The sequence below is a fragment of the Mustelus asterias genome, chromosome 10 (genome assembly GCF_964213995.1).
Source record: "Mustelus asterias chromosome 10, sMusAst1.hap1.1, whole genome shotgun sequence".
Taxonomy (NCBI): Eukaryota; Metazoa; Chordata; class Chondrichthyes; order Carcharhiniformes; family Triakidae; genus Mustelus; species Mustelus asterias.
This window is the reverse complement of record NC_135810.1, coordinates 110,383,801-110,403,144: the sequence shown is the minus strand read 5'-3', so window position 1 is coordinate 110,403,144 and position 19,344 is coordinate 110,383,801. Positions and strand designations below refer to the sequence as shown.

General features: G+C 41.1%; 1 protein-coding gene across 14 annotated transcripts in view; it reads left to right on the top strand.

The window, feature by feature from the left end:
• Window positions 1–19,344, top strand: part of herc2 (HECT and RLD domain containing E3 ubiquitin protein ligase 2) — a 241,926-nt gene that overhangs the window by 39,591 nt on the left and 182,991 nt on the right. For 8 of the 14 annotated variants that reach the window (XM_078222442.1, XM_078222438.1, XM_078222437.1 and 5 more), the window contains exons 4-11: window positions 3,214–3,433; window positions 5,990–6,090; window positions 6,212–6,368; window positions 6,473–6,583; window positions 7,179–7,350; window positions 11,044–11,217; window positions 13,212–13,400; window positions 17,481–17,632. In XM_078222442.1, coding sequence (XP_078078568.1) covers window positions 3,214–3,433; window positions 5,990–6,090; window positions 6,212–6,368; window positions 6,473–6,583; window positions 7,179–7,350; window positions 11,044–11,217; window positions 13,212–13,400; window positions 17,481–17,632 — 1,276 coding nt within the window. The remainder of the gene's footprint in view (window positions 1–3,213; window positions 3,434–5,989; window positions 6,091–6,211; window positions 6,369–6,472; window positions 6,584–7,178; window positions 7,351–11,043; window positions 11,218–13,211; window positions 13,401–17,480; window positions 17,633–19,344) is intronic. The other 6 variants (XM_078222435.1, XM_078222444.1, XM_078222443.1 and 3 more) reach the window with 3 other exon arrangements.

Sequence of the window (19,344 nt, the reverse complement as noted above, 5' to 3'; positions counted from 1 at the left end):
CAGGAGGTGAATTTCTCACTGCAGTATTCCTCGCCTCTGACCTGCTCTTGTAGCCAGTGTGTTCATTTGGTGAGTCCAGTTGAGTTTCAGGTCAGTGGTAACCCCAAGAATGTTGACAGTGGGGGATTTGGTGATGGTTACACCATTGAATGTCAAGGAGAGATGGTTGGGTGTCTCTTATTGGTGATGGTCATTGCCTGACATTTGTGTGGCGCGAATGTTACTTGCCACTTGTCAGCCCAAGCCTGGATATTGTCCAGATCTTGTTGCATTTGATCATGGACTGCTTCAGTATCTGAGGAGTCGTGAATGGTGCTGAACATTGTGCAATCATCGGCGAACATCCCCACTTCTGACCTTATGACGGAGGGAAAGTCATTGATGAAGCAGCTCAAGATTGTTGGGCCTAGGACACTGCCCTAAGGGACTCCTGCAGAGATATCCTGGAGCTGAGATGACTGACCGTCCACAACCATCTTCCTATGTATTAGGTATGACTCCAACCAGAGGAGTGTTTGTCCCCTGATGCCCATTGATTCCAGTTTTGCTAGGGCTCCTTGATGCCACACTCGGTCGAATGCAGCTTTGATGTCAAGGACTGTCACTTTCACCTCACCTCTGGAATTCAGCTCTTTCGTCCATGTTAGAACCAAGGCTGTAATGAGGTCAGGAGCTGAGTGACCCTGGCAAAACCCAAACTGGGCGTCACTGAGCAGGTTATTGCTGTGCAGGTGCTGCTTGATAGCACTGTTGATAACCCCTTCCATCACTTTACTGATATTGGAGAAACAAACTCCTATTTATAGATCGAGTCGGTAGTTCCGACAGGTACAAGTTACTGAACGAACAAGAGTAACATGATTTGTAAATGACACTCTGCCTGGCAAACCTTTCTGATTCTCAGAATTGGTATGGTGCAGAAGGAAGCCATTTGGCTCATTGTGTCTGCACTGGCTTTCCGAATGAGCAGCTCACCTAGTCCCATTTTCCTGCCTTCTCACTCTAACCCTGCACGTTCGTTCTTTTCAAATAATAGCCCTGCCTCTACCACACTCGAGGCAGAGCACTCCAGATTTAAACCACTCTGCATGAAAACTTTTTCCTTAATATCAATATTACTTCTTGCTAAATAAAAGCAAATTACTGCGGATGCTTAAATCTGAAACCAAAAGAGAAAATGCTTTGACAAAGGGTCATCTGGAAACGTCAGTTCTTTCTTCTCCCTGCAGATGCTACCAGACCTGCTGAGATTTTCCAGTATTTTCCCTTTTGATTACTTCTTGCTAATTACTTGAAATGTATGCCCCATTGTTCTGGACCCTTGTATAAGTAGGAACAGTTTCTCCCTATCTACTCTGTCCAGATCCCTCATGATTTTGAACACCTCGATCAAATCTTATTTTCTCCAAGGAAAACATTCTTCTCCGATCTATCTTCATAACTGAAGATCCTCATCCCAGCATCCAGCAATTATTCTTGTAAACCTTTCTGCGTCCTGTCCACTCCCTTCACATCCTACCAGTTGATAATTGAGTTGTTCTTCCTCATTACCCAAAATTCAACTTGGCAGCATTTTTCTTCTCTTGTTCAAGCTGGAACTCTTGCCCCCAACCTTCTCACTGTGCCCCTCCTCAGTATGATATTTCTGTCTCTTTTTTTTGTTCTGCATCATTTTGCCTTATTCCCCTTCTCTGTCTGTGTCTCTGTCTTCTCCTCTTTGCTCCAATTTGCTGACAATTTTGGGGAATTTGTCTTTCAATCTTTTCTGTCCGCTCCTTTCTTAGCACCTCATACCATCTCACCCTCTCATTTCTTTCTGCCCTCTTTCTTCTCCATTTTACCCATTTGTTCTATCTTGCTCATCTCTGTCTCCTATCCCTCTGGTTCTCTTTTTCCTCTTAATCCCCTCTTTTTTCAAAGTTGTCCGCCAATGTGAACCTGAAATTCAAATGTTTTATTATTCCAATATACAATTGAAATAAATAAGATGTATCTATTTGCTGCTTATTTTAATTTTTGCTTATTTAATGTAACCTTATTCTTTTTATTCCATACTTTACACTTCAAGAAGTGCTTTATTTGATATAGTATGTATTACCAGCCAAAGAAAGGAACAGGTTGGTGGGTTGCTGTGTCCTGGTCCAGAAGAGAACCGGGAAGCTCCTTCCGAGCGGAGAGTGAACCAGAACGGAGTTTGTGAGAATTGGTTCCTGGTTAGTGGGGAAACAATGGCCGGAATTTAACCGCCACGTGCACCCTGGAATCGGGGTGGGCGCGGCTCACAGAACGGAATTCTCCATTGGCCTCGGGCGGGATTTTATGAGCCTCGCTCCAGGTCCTAATTTACACGTTCATAGCATTGTACAGTGCAGAAGAGGCCTTTTGGCCCATCGATTCTGCACTGGCTGATCAGAAACACCTGAACTCCTACCTAATCCCATCTGCCAGCACTTGGCCCATAGCCCCGATATACCAAGTGCTCATCCAGATATTTTATAAAGGATGTGAACCTATGTCCCCTCATGACTGACCCTTCAACTAAGGGAACAGCTACTCCCCATCCACCCTGTCCATGCCCCTCGTAATCTTGTAAACCTCAATCAGGTCACCCCTCAGTCTTCTCTGCTCTAATGAAATCAACCCAAGCCTATCCAACCTCTTCATAATTTAAATGTTCCATCCCAGGCAGCATCCTGGTGAATCTCCTTTGCACCTCCTCCAGTGCAATCTCATCCTTTTTGTATGTACTTCAGAGTCCTATGGATTCAGATTTGTATCCTTGTATCTGATTGTCAAATGTGCTAGATATTATTGAAGGTATCTGGCAATTTAGAATGATGCATATTCAAAGTATCACTTAAAGTTTTGAGTGGAGGCAGGGAATGAGGGGGAGAAAATTATTTTTCTGTCTTGGTTTGTCCTGGGTATTCTTCTCTTGGATGAACATGAAACAGGGTATTGGAACAATCTGTGGTCTTACTCTCCTTTTATGTCAGGCTGCGTTTGGTTGTAAAGCTTTTGTAGGGAAGGGTGCAGTAGGATAACCTGGTGAAAATTTTGTACCTTCATACCTCATTCTACAAGAAATGCTCATCTCCATTTGTTATTTACAATGATCTCATTCTACAAAATATACTGATCTCCCATTGTTATTTGCGATGATTTTTCTTTTATTCCTTGGAAGTAATGACTACGATTGAATTTTCTTTGTAGATGTGAGCGAATTGAAAGAGTGTCTACATGTACTTGTGAAGGAGCAGCAGACGATTGCTGCACAAGCTGCAACCACAACACTGTCTGGGATAAGACTAAAGCAGAGATTGGCAGTGCTTGAACGATACTTCATTGCACTGAGTAGGAGCGTACTCTTGGAACAAACAAATGTTAAATGGAAGAGCATTAATGTACCTATGCCCGTTGCTGACAAAAAAAGGTATATTTCAGGGCTAACATAGTCTCAATCTTACAGACAAAGAAGGGACAGTCTGTTTAGCTGCATTTGTTGCTATCCCCCTTGCTCACCCTAGCCCTAAGCCCACACCATTCTCTCCAATTTTCCCAAATTTTGTTTTGCAGCTTACCTTGTTCCTGAGATTCACCTCTGTTCCCTTTACTCCGTTCCCTCTAAACCTTTCACCATCCTATTTCTCTTTCTGGCTCTCATGTGAGTTGGTGTTACAGATAATTCTCTCTCATCCAGTATTGACCCCCTCATTCAGAAATGTAGTCGTTATCTTCTTTCTCTTGACCCTTGTGTCCTTTCAGTGTCTGCATGGGTTTCCTCTGGGTGCTCTGTCCAAAGATGTGAAGGCTAGGTTGATTGGTCATGCTAAATTGCCCATTAGTGTAGGGGTGTTAGCAGGGTAAATACGTGGGGTTACAGGGATATGGCCTGGGTGGGACTATTGTTGGTGCAGGCTCGATGGGCTGAATGATCTCCTTCTGTCCTGTAGGGAATCTATGATCTGTAAGTTATCTCATCATCTCTAATCTCTCTTTCTTTTGCTGAGTCCTTGTTGCCTCAAATATGTATCCATCTCCCTACAACTTCACCTTTTGAATCTTCCCAATCAGGTTTTGAGCCCTGACCCAGCACAGGGTCACAAATGCAGTGTGACTGTGGTCACCGTATACCATTCCACCTTGACCTATCTGCAGCTGTTGGCGCATTTGATCCCACCAGCATTTTTCAGTACTTTTCCCCTAATAGTATTGTCCTGGTTGATTCCATTCTTAGCTATCTGAACACAGCCAGAACATCAAGGCTCCTCTTTCCAATCTTGCATTAATGTCTTTTGGAGTCTCCTAAGCATTGGTTGTTCCCTCATTCCTCTTCCTCAGCTATATGCTACCCCTTGAGGACATTATTTGTAAACATGGAGTCAGCTTCCATATGTTTGTTGACAGAATCCAATTCTACCTTTCCACCATCGCTGTTGATCTTTTTACTGGCTCTATCTAACATCCAGTATTTTGAAGAAACAATACAAATTAAGTATTGTTTGATTTATACCCTTAATTTAAAATTCACTGCTGCTTACACACACAGAGAGGTGTTTGAAGTTGGATTGTTTTTCACTATGCTCATTTGATCCTTGACCTTCAGTTAACCCCTGGGAAAAGCCAATGCTGCCTGCGTTGTACAGATGGAGGGCCATTTTTAACCCTGTTAACTTGGATTTCCATTGGAAATTAAATTTAAATTTCACATTTCAATGGAAATAAAAATTGAGAGTTCTAAAATGAGCTGCTGACTTTCTTATTTGTCTGTTTTATTCTCTTTTGACCTCTTTCGCTTTGCTGATGGTTGAAATGTCTGTACTGCTGAAAACATGGCCATGCAGCCGTCTGCAGGTCAGCACTAGTGAACTGAATTTGCATAAGATTAATTGCAAAGCCAGATGCACATTGCACCTCCAATTGCCTTCCATTGAGTTGGAGTAGGACCGAGAGTTTGTACCAGTGCCATTAGTTAAAGGATCTTTGGATTTTAAAAAAAAATGTGTTTGCTAATAGTTGGGTGTGCATTATGTTGATTCTTTCATTTGAGAATTCGTACACAAATGTCGTTCATAGTTTCAAATGCTTCAGACTAAAATAGCTGCATTACTAATTTAAATTTGCAGGTACATTTTTAAAAATTCATTATTGGGTTGTGGGAATCTTTAGTAAGAGTTGCATTCATTGCTCATCCCCTAGTTGCCTTGTTTATAGCCACTGAGTGCCTTGCTAGGCCACTTTAATGGACAGTTCAGAGTCAACTATATTGAGGTGAGACTGGAGCTACATGCAGGCCAGGACGACAGATTTCTTTCCCGAAAAGATATTAGTGAACAACAATTTGCAAAGAAGGTAACATTTGAATAAGAGACCAAGGACAGAATAACAGAAAATTAAAACTAACATTGAAAAAAAAAAGTTCAACAGAGCAATGAAATGAACTAAACTTAACTTAATAAAAACTATTTTTGTCTAGCTAACCTGATTTATACATTATAAAAACCAATTAGAACGCTTTGCCTAATGTATTGTTAAGGTTCTACAGAACGGATGGATCCAGGTTCAGTTTTTTAGTCTATGCATTAGCTGAAATCATTTGGGATGTTACAGTTGACCTTCAGGTTATAAAGTAGAAAATTGGCCAGGGTTCTTTTCCCGATTGCTATCATGACTGATGAAAATTGGGTGTGGAGTGTGAGGGTTTCAGATTAAAATAGCCTCAGATTTATTAGTGAAGCGCTCCATCATAGGTGGCAGGCTGATATTCGAGCTAGGTTTACATGCGATAAATGGCCATGTTAAATAATGGAGGCCAGCTGCTCTTTGATGGGGAGCACCATTGACGCTCCTGGAGCTATACTCCCATCAAAAGCTGGTGCGTTTTAGGAGGCAATTGAAGGAAAAAATGGCTTAATTTGCTTCTATTCCAAATGTTTAAACATTTTTGTGCATGTTGCCACTTGTCATTTTAACTTTTTTAAAATATTAGTTCTAGGCCAGTTGGGAAAGGTGTTGAAGGACTTGCCAGAGTTGGATCTAGAGCAGCACTATCATTTGCCTTTGCATTCCTTCGCAGAGCTTGGAGATCAGGTAAGGGCGTGTTGTGCTGCATGATGTTGTAGAGCTATTTTTTTTTAACAGGCCTGAATATAACCTTTGCCTTTGTTTGTAAACTCCCTGAGGAGATTTTTCTGTGTGTTTTGATATGAAGGTGAAGATGCAGACCTGTGCAGCGAGTTACTGCAGGAATCTCTCGATGCACTGCGTTCTCTCCCAGAAGCATCATTATTTGATGAAGGCACTGTATCCAGCGTGTGGCTTGAAGTTGTAGAGAGAGCAACAAAATTTCTCAGGTCGGTTGTCACAGGGTAAGTTGGTATGAATTGGCAAGCTAAGTTTGATATTTTGACGAGAAAGGAAATTGGTTTTTGTGGCAGTTAATACTTGCCTTAAAATATTGGTTGTTCTGCAGTGATCTTCATGGAGCACCAAGTTCTAAGGGGTCAGGGAACATTCCACTTCAAGACCAGCACTTGGCTCTTGCAATACTTCTAGAACTGGCAGTACAAAGGGGAACACTGAGGTAAGAAATGCAAACTAGCGTATTGTTTATGTCCAAGTCACCTTCCAGAATTTTGCAACTGACAGTTTTATTTCCAAGCAGTTGGTGACCCAATGCTGTCTTAGTATTGAAGCGAAGTGGGAAGCAAGGTCTCAAGTTAATATGAGGCACTGGCTGACAATCTCCTAGTTAGTTCCATCTGTTGAAAGGATTCTGATTGATAGATATAGGCTTTAAACATTTGTTATGGCCCCTATTTGTGTGCATGACAACAGGGTTTGCAACATGATTGGGAGGCCTGCGGGTTTTGATAATCAGGGAGAGCTGCTGGCACCTGTCACTTACCCATCGCCACGATTGCAACCTGGAGCCATCTGCCGTACCAGCAGCAGGCTTCAGGTGAGTCCTGGGAGAAGGCAGTGGGAATGATCAAGGATGGATACTCGTGCTGCTGTTGGCCCCACAGCCATGCCTTTTCCTCAGTGGTTTTTCAATGCTAGTCGCTGCTTGATCTATAATGGCTATTTTCATCTCATTTTTGAAATATTGACAAACTATATTAAGTGTGAGAGAGAACATTGTCTTGAGTTTATTGAAATTTTGTTTCCTTTTATAGCCAAATGCTGTCCGCAGTTTTACTACTCCTGCAGCTTTGGGAAAATGGAACCAGAGAAACAGACAATGAAAGATCATCACAAGGCACCAGCGCACCACTTTTACCTCTTCTGCAGAGATTCCAGAGCATACAGTGCAGTAAAGATTTGCCAACTGCAGATGAAGAGGTACAGGTAGACTTGTGAAGATGCTTTTAATGACGTGTCAGCCAAGTGTTTCACGCTTTTGCCTTACACGGCTGGTATGAAATGTAAAGAGCGCTCCATGAACCCATGTGTGCATTTTTGAATGAAGATTGCTTAGAATATGATCATATCAGGCTTGATTGTCCATCCTCCTCCTAGTCTCTGTTGGTGGCTGAATGTAACATTTGTTTCATTTCATTGACTCTAGTGGTTCAGAGCAACATGAAATATCAATGAAGTGAAATGGATCCATTTGAATTAACACCGGGGGAATCCTGGATTAGAAATGCATTATTAAAAAATTATTAAGTCCCAAGTTAAATCACGGACACTGGGGAGTAGAACAAAAGCTGCATTTAAAGTATTCTCGCAAGATTGAGGAGAATGCAAAAGGAATGTTTGTAAGCTTGATTCCCGCAGCTTTTGTTTGGATATTAAATTGGAAAAGGAGGATACAGATCATAGGTATCCAGCAACATGTTCCTTGGCTCAGAAACGTGCAAGTATTTTTGGGACATGGAATTTATTGACCACAGCAGTTTATCTAATGCTGATTTCAAGAAGCACCAATTACGGAATTCTGATGTTTGCAATGTTTTGTCTTTTTTTTTTCATCAGTTATCATTTCTAGCTCCTAAATGAGCCAGTCATTGATTACAGTTCTAGTTGTGAAGGTGTTAAGTGTGGATTTTATAATGCCTTTCAGCAGTATCGCATTGTATTAGTTGTCAGGTGATGCAGCTATTGCGTGACACGGTGACTGAGTATCTGATATTCCATTTCTAAGCAAACAGTTCTCTCCTGTATCATTTCGTTCCGCTTGACAGCTTGGCCTAAAATTGTGTAAATGCAATCACAGCAATGGGAATCAAGCCTAAATATGCAATGCGGAGACTTGAGCTTTTAACTGTTGGCTGGTGAATCATTACGAACAATTCCTCAGCCTTGAGCTCCTTCATAAAGTTAATGCCACTAGCAGCACCTTTGTTTAATGGCATATTAGATTAATTTATCAACACATTTACTCCGCAGCTTGTTGTGCTATACCTAGTCTGGAGATGTTTGCTAATGATTTAAAAAAAGAAAAGTGTTCTTTTACCCAGGATTGATGTTGCATCTTGATTGTGAGTTGCCTTCCAAAAGGTCGGGGGTTTCTGTTCGAGTACTTCAACACTTTGTAACATTTGGAATATAGAGTCATAGAGATTTACAGTATGGAAACTGGTTCTTAAGCCTAACGGGCACACTTGGTAGGCGGCACAGTGGGTAGCACTGATACCTCACAGCATCAGGGACCCAGATTCAATTCCTGACTTGGGTCACTGTCTGTGTGGAGTCTGCATGTTCTCCCCGTGTTTGTGTGGGTTTCCGCCGGGTGCTCCGGTTTCCCCCCACAGTCCGAAAGACGTGCTGGTTAGGTGCATTGGCCATGCTAAATTCTCCCTCAGTGTACCCGAACAGAGGCCAGAGTGTGGCGACTAGGGGATTTTCACAGTAACTTTATTGCAGTATTAATGTAAGCCTACTTGTGACACAAATAAATTAAACTTGTCCATGCCAATTTTTTAGCTGTGATGATTAGTTGAAATTCCTGTCTCAGCCACCTGATAATTCTCTGGTGTTTTTTTAATAAAGTTTCTCTTACCTCCTTTGAAACTCTTGCATTTACTTATTTATGTGTAGATTTTATGGCATTATTGATGGCATCTTGTTTTAGACCATTCAGCTACTGGAAATGTTCACTTTTATGTATTCTATGTCATTCTTTTAAAATTTTAAACTTTACTATCATACTTCCCTGTAATGATAAAAATCCCAATTTTTGAAATCTCTTTTTCTATTTGTTTGTCATTCAACCAGGCAGCATTCTTCAGAATCTGTGTTGAATGAAGCCCTCGTATATGGGATTCACATCATAATAAGCCCAAAGCTACATGTGGCACACTAACTGAAGTCAGCATTACCTCTTGGCTTTATACTCTAAATCTCTGCCTAAAGCAAGAATGCCATTAGCATTTTTATAGCATTACCAACCCTTTAATATCCCAAGATCCTATTATTCAAAGTATAAGCACTGCTGTTATTTTGGCAAAATGCATCATCTCGCATTCATCTACCACTTCTTAACCCATTTCTCTACCATATCACTATTCCTTTTCAGCTTCTTTTAGTTTGTTGAATAATTAACCATATCTCTTATTTTAGTATCAACTGTAAATTTTGATAGCACTTCAATGTGCAACTCATTGATATTCACAGTGAGCAGACTAGGCTCCAAAACTAAACCCTGTGGGACATCAGTGTGCCTGAACCACTCTGAGAAATGGCCCTTAACTCCTACTGTTTTTTACCTTCTGAAACAGTTTTTTAATTCAGTTTTTAATCCCGCTATTAATTTAATACCCCTTTATTCTTCTTCAGTAATCTTGCATGTGGCACTTTGTTAAAAGCTTTCCTAATGTGAGTGTCCATTACATTGGTTGCATTTTTCTGTCTACCATACCTGTTCGCATTTAGAAGTATTCTAAGACAATGATTAATCATTTTGAAACTTGTATGTCTGCTAATTATTGTTTCTTTATCCAAATACATGCAAATTTCATTCTAGAGACTCAGATATTTTCTCTGCTGCATTCATTTAAATTAACTGGTCTTTACTTATCCGATGGACTCCCATCTTTTTTAAAAAAGAGGTACGACATTGGCCGCACTCTATGCCTGCGGTTTGTAGCCTCTCGAAAGAGGCCTGAAATACAATATCTGGGGCCAGTACCATTTCCTTCCTCGGGACCATGGGACATAACCTGCTGAGCCTGGACATTTTGTTTCCTTTAGCCCAACTAATTTATCCAAAACTTCCAATTATTCAGAATAATGTTGCTCAACTCGCTCACAACCACTTTTGGTTTCATCTTTTCTCTAATATCCTTCACATTTAATAAAGAGTGCTGCAAACCACTTAAATACCTCAGTATTTTTAATCATAATTTACAAGTTGTCAGTCCTCTCTTAAAGGTCCCATTTTGCTTTAGAAATTCTCTTCGTACTGATATACTTATAAAATGCTTTACTCTTTTTGATTTTTTAAAGAATGGTTCCTCAGATTCCCTCTTGACCTTCGTTATTCTGATTATTTTTGTGTATTCTATAGGTTTTTGGGGGTTATTATTCCTCACAGCCTCTTCAATATTAATTGGTGTCTAAATTCTTTAGTTATCCACAACTTCATAAATGCTATTGTTCTTTTTTTTGGAGATGGTAGAGGGGGAGTTTACTCATTTGGTACCTTTGCAGTCTCCCACAGTTGCAATACAGTCCTGGTTTCAACATCCCTTTCCACATTATCTAGCTCAGTCTTCATCTTAAATTTTCTTTGGTAGTGACTTATTCCCTTTCTAATTTAATCTTTTAAGTTTTCTTTTGATATTGTGGTGCTCAGGGACATTTAACTCATCCCCTGGCATAGTTTATTACCCAGAACAAGTTTGATGAAGGCGTCCTCAGTATATTTTAGGAATCTCATTTTTCCATTTGATTGCTCTGGTTTCATGAGCTTGTTGTAATCAAAATTTAGTTTTGTACTTTTACCACTCAATGAGTTTGAATGATAAATGCCATTAATGTACTTAGTATTGAAAATTCATGAACTAAATAAGGATATTGTTGTTTATTTGCTTTCAGATACTGGGAAATCCTTTGAGCCCAAATGAATGTTTTTTGAGGTATCTTACTTTACCCCAAGATAATGATTTGGCTATTGACCTACGGCAGACAGCAGTTGTGATTATGGCTCACCTGGACCGTTTGGCAACTCCCTGCATGCCACCCCAGTGTAGCTCTCCTCCATCTCAAAAGGTAAAAATATGTCTAAATAACTTCAAAAGTCTCAACCAACTTGTATAGAAGCATCCACTTCAAGTTGTATGTCGCACATTCTGCAATCCAATCTGTAATCCAAACTTGGATGCTCCATATTTTAAAAAATTCATTCATGGGTCATGGGCGTCGTTGGCTGGTCAGCATTTACTTCCCATCCCTTGTTGTCCGAGGGCAGTTGGGAGTCAACCACATTGCTGTGGCTCTGGAGTCACATGTAGACTTCCTTCCCTAAAGGACATAAGTGAACCAGATGTGTTTTTCCAACAATTGACAATGGCTTCATGGTCATCAGTAGATTTTTAATTCCAGATATATTTTTAATTGATTTCAAATTCCACCATCTGTCATGGCGGGATGCGAACCCGGATCCCCAGAATATTAGCTGAGTTTCTGGATTAATAGTCCAGCGATATTATCACTGGGCCATCACCTCCTGAAGTTATAGTTCTGCATAACCTGGGTCATGGAAGACAACTTTTACTACTTTCATTTGAATTTGTTTCTCTTATCGATGCTTGTCCTTTTAAGAATCTGCCAGAATGGTTGATGTAGAAAAATAAGTATCTTGCACTGCTCTGGTAATGATGCCTAAAGTTGTAGCTAAAGGCTTGTTAGTGCAAATTAGAGAGGATTTTCCTTTAAATGATAAATTGCAAAATATTTTGGGTCAGCTTCAGATATTCTCCTGGGTTCAGCCATGAACTCTCTCTTGCTATCCTAAAAATGAATGATTTGAGGTGGTATGGTGGTGGAGAAACCTCGAGCCGGAGCTCTCTTGCTGAATTTGTCAACGGTATTTCATCTTTTTCATTGGCTTAGTTTGCGACTGACAGTTGGAAAGCTAAAGTGAAATGATGAAAAAATAAGAATCCACATTTTAATACAAACTAACTTCAGTTGGAACTTGGGTTAGTACACTACAAATTGAGAGTGCAGCAAGCAGTTGGGGTACCAATTCTGGTTGGACATATCCCTGATGGTTTCATCAGGTCACCTTTTGCCACCAACGACCTCATCCAGCCAAATTACCTCTCATCGTCATCCCTAATTTATTTTTTATTCATTTGTGGGGCATGGGTGTTGCTGGCTGGTCAGCATTTATTGTCCATCCCTAGTTGTCGGAGGGCAGTTGGGAGTCAACCACATTGCTGTGGCTCTGGAGTCACATTTATGCCAGACCAAGTAAGGATGGCAGATTTCCTTCCCTCATGGACATTCGTGGACCAGATGGGGTTTTTTGACAATGGTCACCAGTAGATTCTTCCAAATATTTTTATTTAATTCAAATTCCACCATCTGCCGTGCCGGGATTGGAACCTGGATCCTCAGACCATTAGCTGAGCTCCTGGATTGATTGCCTAGTGGCATTACCGTCAGACTATCGCCTCCCCATGATGTTATAACTAACAAATGAAAGTGCCCAAAGAAATGAAATAGAAGAATCTTTTTGTTTGGCTCGATGATATTTCTCCTGAGGTGCATGCAATAGTGTCTAGGAAGTTGGTCTTCAATCCCTGAAGACTCTAGGCACCCCTGGAGTGTCTGGAACCCCAAACAGTAGTCAATTCCTGCCGTGTACCCCTGGTTTCAGGATCCGCTCTCAGACCTGCCTGAAGTCGTGCTTCTCATCAAAATGGGCAGAGCAGGTCCAGGTTGCAACCAACTCCTTATTATTGTAACAGACTTGAAGGGACGGCTAAAGGTTATAAGATTTTTAAAAATGAAATTGCACAGAAAATACTGTAAATATGCAGTAAGTGAGTCAGCATCTGTGGAGAGTAAAGATGAGTTAACATTTCTGCTAGGGCTTCTTTCCTCAAAGCAGTTGCAGTTCTTTGCTTTTTGTTAATATTTCTGCAAGGTAGACTTAAGTTCTGCTATCAGACATTGCTTCCTCTTAACTTGAAATGAGAATTTGTGAAGAAAGGCAAATACTAAGAAGGTTTCTTTTCTGTTGATTTTTGTGGTAGGGATCTTTGCAAGAAGTTCTTGGCTGGGGGCTGCTTGGTTGGAGAAGTCAAACAACAGTGATTTGTCCCATTCAATGTGAAGGTATTGCTAATCTTGGAGTGATGCAGATTGCCTGTGCCGAGAAATGTTTTATTATTCTGTCGAGGAATGGAAGGGTTTACATGCAAGCATACAGCAGCGATACACTGGTAAGTTAGTGTTTTTATTTACTGTTCAATACTGGCTTTGATGTGTAGTATCTCAAATGATGCAGTCCAAAATAAAGATGAAATGTGATACAAGTTTAAGGTGCGATGATTACTGAAAGTAATTCCTGTGGAATGTTTGTTTGAGAAAGTGTTGTACGGTTTATTTTGGTGGGGCATTTTTTGCGAATCTTGTTTTGTTGCAAAAGAAAATTATAACCATTGCAGTTGCTTTCATATTTGCTGAGAGTTGGCAAGGCAAAATTCACGTAATGCAATTTTTTTGTTAAAGGAAGAACCTGAATTTTATATTGCACCTTTCATGCCCTCAGTTAATGAATTATTTTTTGTTCTAAAGGCAAGTGTAATATGGCATACTACAATTCCCCAGAAACAGCAACTGAGATAAATTACCAGTTAATTGGTTTTGTTGGTGTTGGTTGAATAGGACATTGAGAACTAACCCTTCTTTGGGGGAAAAATAAAAGCTGTAGTAGTATCAGATGCATAAAAAGTTGTTTGGTCCAACTGGTCCATTTAGGCTTTCACCTGAAATTCTAAATACACTCGGGCTTCCATTGTGTTAGATAAAGAGAAGTAATGTTATCTTTCCAGATACTCATCCTGGCTCACTCTCTCTCCAGCTTCCTCCCAGGGGATGCTTAATACTTGTTCATGAATAACCAGTGACAGCTTTGGGGCCTTGCAGAACTACCCTTTATAACCAAGTCACCAATTGGCAACCAGTTCAGTTGGATGCGGGAAGAAGCGGTACCCAAAATGACAAGCAAAGGCACTCTAGTACAGCAAATCCAAACTGCACAATAATATTTGCAAATGTGATTGGCCCGCATATCGCATGACCAGGCCTCTGACCTCCAGGAACACATCCAACCAGAACTTCCAACCCTGTTGGAGATTCAGGGATCATATTTGTATAGATTCTCTAATTTGTGGGTTTACTATTCCTGCAATTAACTAGACCTTTGAGTTTGCTTGGGCCCAGCACTTAAAGGGTGAAGCAGTGCTTTCACTTTTCCTGCTGATGCCTTCATAGCTCATATAGTTTATCTAAAGTTTATTTATTAGTGTCACAAGTTGGTGTACATTAACACTGCAATTAAGTTACTGTGAAAAACTCCGAGTCACCACACTCCGGCGCCTGTTGGGGTATACTGAGGGAGAAGATAGCATGGCTATTGCACCTAACCAGCAGGTCTTTCGGACTGTGGGAGGAGACTGGAGCACCCGGAAAAACCCACGCAGACATGGGGAGAACGTGCAGACTCCGCACAGACAGTGACCCAAGTTGGGAAACGAACCCGGGTCCCTGGCGCTGTGAGATAGCAGTGCTAACCACTGTGTCACCGTGCAGCCTGTGTGGTTGGAATCACAGTACAAGGGACGTGCATAAGGTCATAAGATAAGATAGGAACATAGAAGAAAAGAGCAGGAGGAGGCCTTTCGGCCCTTTGAGTCTGCTCTGCCATTCATCACGATCATGGCTGATCATCCAACTCAATAGTCTAATCCTGCTTTCTCCCCATAACCTTTGATCCTGTTCGCCCCAAGTGCTATATCCAGCCGCCTCTTGAATACATTCAATGTTTTAGCATCAACTACTTCCTGTGGTAATGAATTCCACAGGCTCACCACTCTTTGGGTGCAGAATATGTAAGATCATAAGAAGCAGGGGTAGGGCATTGGGCCCATTGAGTCTGCGCTACAATTCAACAAGATCATGGCTGATCTGGTTGTGGCTTTAACCTTTCTTGCCTTTACCCCATAACCCTTAACTCATCGGTCAAAAACCTAACTCTGCTTGAATATATTATAACCCAACCTCCACATCTCTCTGTGGAAGAGGCTCCCAAAAAAACTAGCGATCCTCAAGAGTGGTTACTCATCTTCATCTTAAACCCATCATTTTTAAACTGTGTTTCCCAAGTTCTCAAATCCCCACAAGGGGAAATATCCTCTCAGCGTCTACTGTGTCAAGTCCCCTAAGAATCGTGTATGTTTCAATGAGATTACCCCTCATTCTCATGAACTCAAATGACTATAGGCTCAACCTGCCAACGTTTCCTCATAAGACAACCCCTTCGTCCCAGGAATCAGCCTAGTGAACCTTCTCTGAACCACATCTAATGCAAGTATATCCTTCCTTAAGTAATGTTAAGAACCTCGTTGATGTTCAATGCAAGGACATCTCAAATCCCAGGAGGGAAACTTGGAATGCTGGTTCTTAATTGTTTAACTATTTATTTTTGGAAAAAACGTGAGAAAAGAAATGAAATCTAGTGAGGAAAAGGGTCAGTCTTGTTATAAATTATTCAAATAACAAGATGTTTATTAAACTTTAAAGCATACAAGAAAGGCAACAGTAAAGAACAACATTTACAGTTAACTACAATAATGGTTAACCAGACAGTATACTTAAATTATCCTCCAATCTAAATATATCACTTTCTTAAACTCGGAAAATACACCGTCTGGAAAACAACATCCCATGGGTTTTAACACTGAGCCAAATCCAACAAATAATTGCCACACAGGACCCGTAACTTTCTTTTGGTGACTTCGAATTTAGACTAGAATTTATGGGGTCTGACACAGACAGATTTTCTTCTGCTTGCCTTCATGCACAACAGCTTGATTCTTCGAAAGCTCTGCTTTGCAACGGGGCATGGCTATGATCTAGTCCCTAGATTGCTAGTCTCCACTCTGCTCACTCTGCTACTAGGCTCATCAAACATAAAAGTAAGGATGTTAAACTTGAGTGACACAGGACATTGGTGAGGCTGCATCTCGAATACCATGTGCAGTTTTGCTCTCCTTATTTAAGGAAGGGCATAAATACATTGGAGGTGGTTCAGAGGAGGTTTAATAGACTGATACCCAGAATGAGCAGTTTGTCTTGAGGAAAGGTTAGACAAACTGGGCTCGATTCCACTGGAGTTTACAAGAGTGAGGGGTAACTTGATTTAAGTATATAAGGTACTGAACGATCTTAGAAATCTTAGAAACCCTATAGCACAGAGAGAGGCCATTCAGCCCATCGAGTCTGCACCGACCACAAACCCACCCAGGCCCTATCCCCATATCCCTACATATTTATCCATTAATCCCTCTAACCTACGCATCCCAGGACACTGAGGGGCAATTTAGCATGGCCAATCAACCTAACCCGCACATCTTTGGACTGTGGGAGGAAACCGGAGCACCCGGAGGAAACCCACGCAGACACGAAGAGAATGTGCAAACTCCACACAGACAGTGACCCAAGCCGGGAATCAAACCCAGGTCCCTGGAGCTGTGAAGCAGCAGTGCTAACCACTGTGCTACCGTGCCGCCCTAATCTCGACAATGAGAACTTAGAAAGGATGTTTCCTCCTGTGACTGAGTGCATTCTCCATTTAGGTAATACTCTACTTTTTTTATTCATCCTGCCAAAGCAAATAACTTCACATTTTCCCACATTATGCTCCATCTGCCAGATTTTTGCCCATTCATCTATATCCGTCTACAACCTTCTTATGCTTTCACAGTATACCAACCTATCTTAGTGTCACCTGCAAATTTAGCTACCGTGCCTTCACTCCCCTTATCCAAGTCATTGAGATAAATTGTAAAAAATTGAGACCCCTGCGGGACTCCATTTGTTGCATCCTGCCAATCAGAAAAAGACCCATTTATGCATACTCTGTTTTCTCCAGCCAGCCAATCTATCCAGGTTAATATGTTATGCACTACACCATGAACTTTGTTTTTTTGCAATAACTTAGACAGATGACAGACCTTAAAGTTTCTCGATTTTTTTTTTTCAGTCCCCTTCACATTTGGAATGATTTTGATTTTTGTTGCCATTCTTAATAAATTTATGTTTCTTATTAATCTTTTGCAATAGTGATATCCTTGCAGCTTTATCCTATCGTAAACCGATGGGTGTGTGTGGTGTTTGGGTTTGGTTTGGTTTTTAGAAATACACTGGTATGCTTGCCTGTTTTAGGAAAGTAGATTTGTTAAAGGTATGCTTAGCTTAAGAGTTACTGTGTTGGTCATAATTTCCCTCTTTTTAAACAGGCACCCCAGTTGGTTCAAGGACTTGCCTCAAGAAACATTGGAAAAATTGCAGCGCACCCAGATGGTCAACATTTTCTGGCTTTGTCTGCAGCTGGAGAGGTTTTCTCTTGGGGCTGTGGTGATGGTGGAAGACTTGGCCATGGCGATACTGTGTATGTATTAGAAAACCTTTCAATTACTTTGATACAACTGCAGTGAATAACTGAATAGGTGTTGTGGAAGAAGTTGAGAAGACCTCAGATGATTGTGTTTGATGGTATTCATTAGTGTGAATTTGTGTGCTTGCCAAAGTGAACAATGTTCATGCCAGGCAATGTTACTCTTAATGAGTTGGCGAATCCTGTGCCAACCACAGCAGAAGATGCAAAGTGAAACACCACCTACTCAATGCCAACAATGTGCATCAGCCACAGTTTTTTTTCATTGTATTAGAGAAACATCTTTCTATTTCCATTGACATCAATTCTGTGTCCTCTGATATTGCCAACTTGATGCCAATTAGTGCCAAATATGGAATATTTTTGTGTTTTTAACCTACACTTCCTGGAAACTGGCATTAAACAGGAAAAGTTTAGTTTACACATTTAACGCTTGGTAAAGAGGAAAGATTGGGTTAGAACTTCATAGAACTGAAAATCACAATTGGATTGTTAGTTCACTCCTATTAACTTGCACTGGAATGTAGCTGCACCTTTGTCTGACCTTCCGACTCTAGCAGGGTGTGAAAAGTGCAATGCTACTGTTCAGGAATTCTCTCGGTCAAGCACTGGGGCAAGTGAAGCCACGTCATTTTTTTGACAAGATTAGCTGCCATTAAGCAGTTAAGTTCAAAGGTCTCCACCACTTTAAGAAACTAAGGAGAAGATAAAGCATGTACGTTAAGCGGGTAAATTGGTAAGGGGTAGGGGGGAGAATTATTTGGAAGAGTAGTGAGGAGCTGGGGGGTGGCATAAGGGGTTGTCAGGCGGAGCAGCAATTATTATAGGTATCCAGGTGTTAGAACTGGTTTCAATACTTCTACCTCTCCTGGGTAACTATTCTACTAAGAGAGTCGGAACCATCCAAAGTCTGCGCTTTAAATTGGAGTATTAGACAGTTCCCAGTGCAGGGTAATTGCCCATTGGAAGTTTGAACTTCCCGGACAAATCCTGTGGAATCTTTATGTGGGGATCTTCTGGGATATCTTCCGGTTACAACCACCCCCATTCCCAGAGATCGCAAGTCATGTGCCATTGATGTTTGAGTCCAGAGGTGAAAGGGCAATATCTTTTTCACTAGATTCCAGACCAAAACAATTTTTTAAAACTTAAGGATTGCAGTAAAAATCAAGTTGGCCCATTATTACTTGTGTGATTTAGCCACAGAATCCCTACAGTGCAGGAGGAGGCATTTGGCCCATTGAGTCGGCACCAACTACAGTCCTACCCAGGCCCTATCCCCGTAACCCCACACATTTACCCTGCTAATCCCATTGACACCAGGGTCAATTTAGCATGGCCAATCAACCTAACCCACATATCGTTGGACTGTGGGAGGAAACCGGAGCACCTGGAGGAAACCCATGCAGACATGGGGAGAATGTGCAAACTCCACACAGACAGTGACCCGAGGCCGGAATTGAACCTGGGTCTCTGGTGCTGTGAGGCAGTAGTGCTAACCACTGTGCCACCGTACTGCCCAGTAGCCATGTAAGTTCAATGCATTTTTAATTTTTCTTGAAACTTGCCTTCCTCTGGGTCTCCTTCATGTTAACTGGATCAAGACACAGATTTTCTTTATTAAGAGAGTATATTGATTTGCTTTTCTTTATTGAGAGTGTTTATTGACTTGTTCAGTCATGCAGCTCCCCTCCCAGACACCCAGT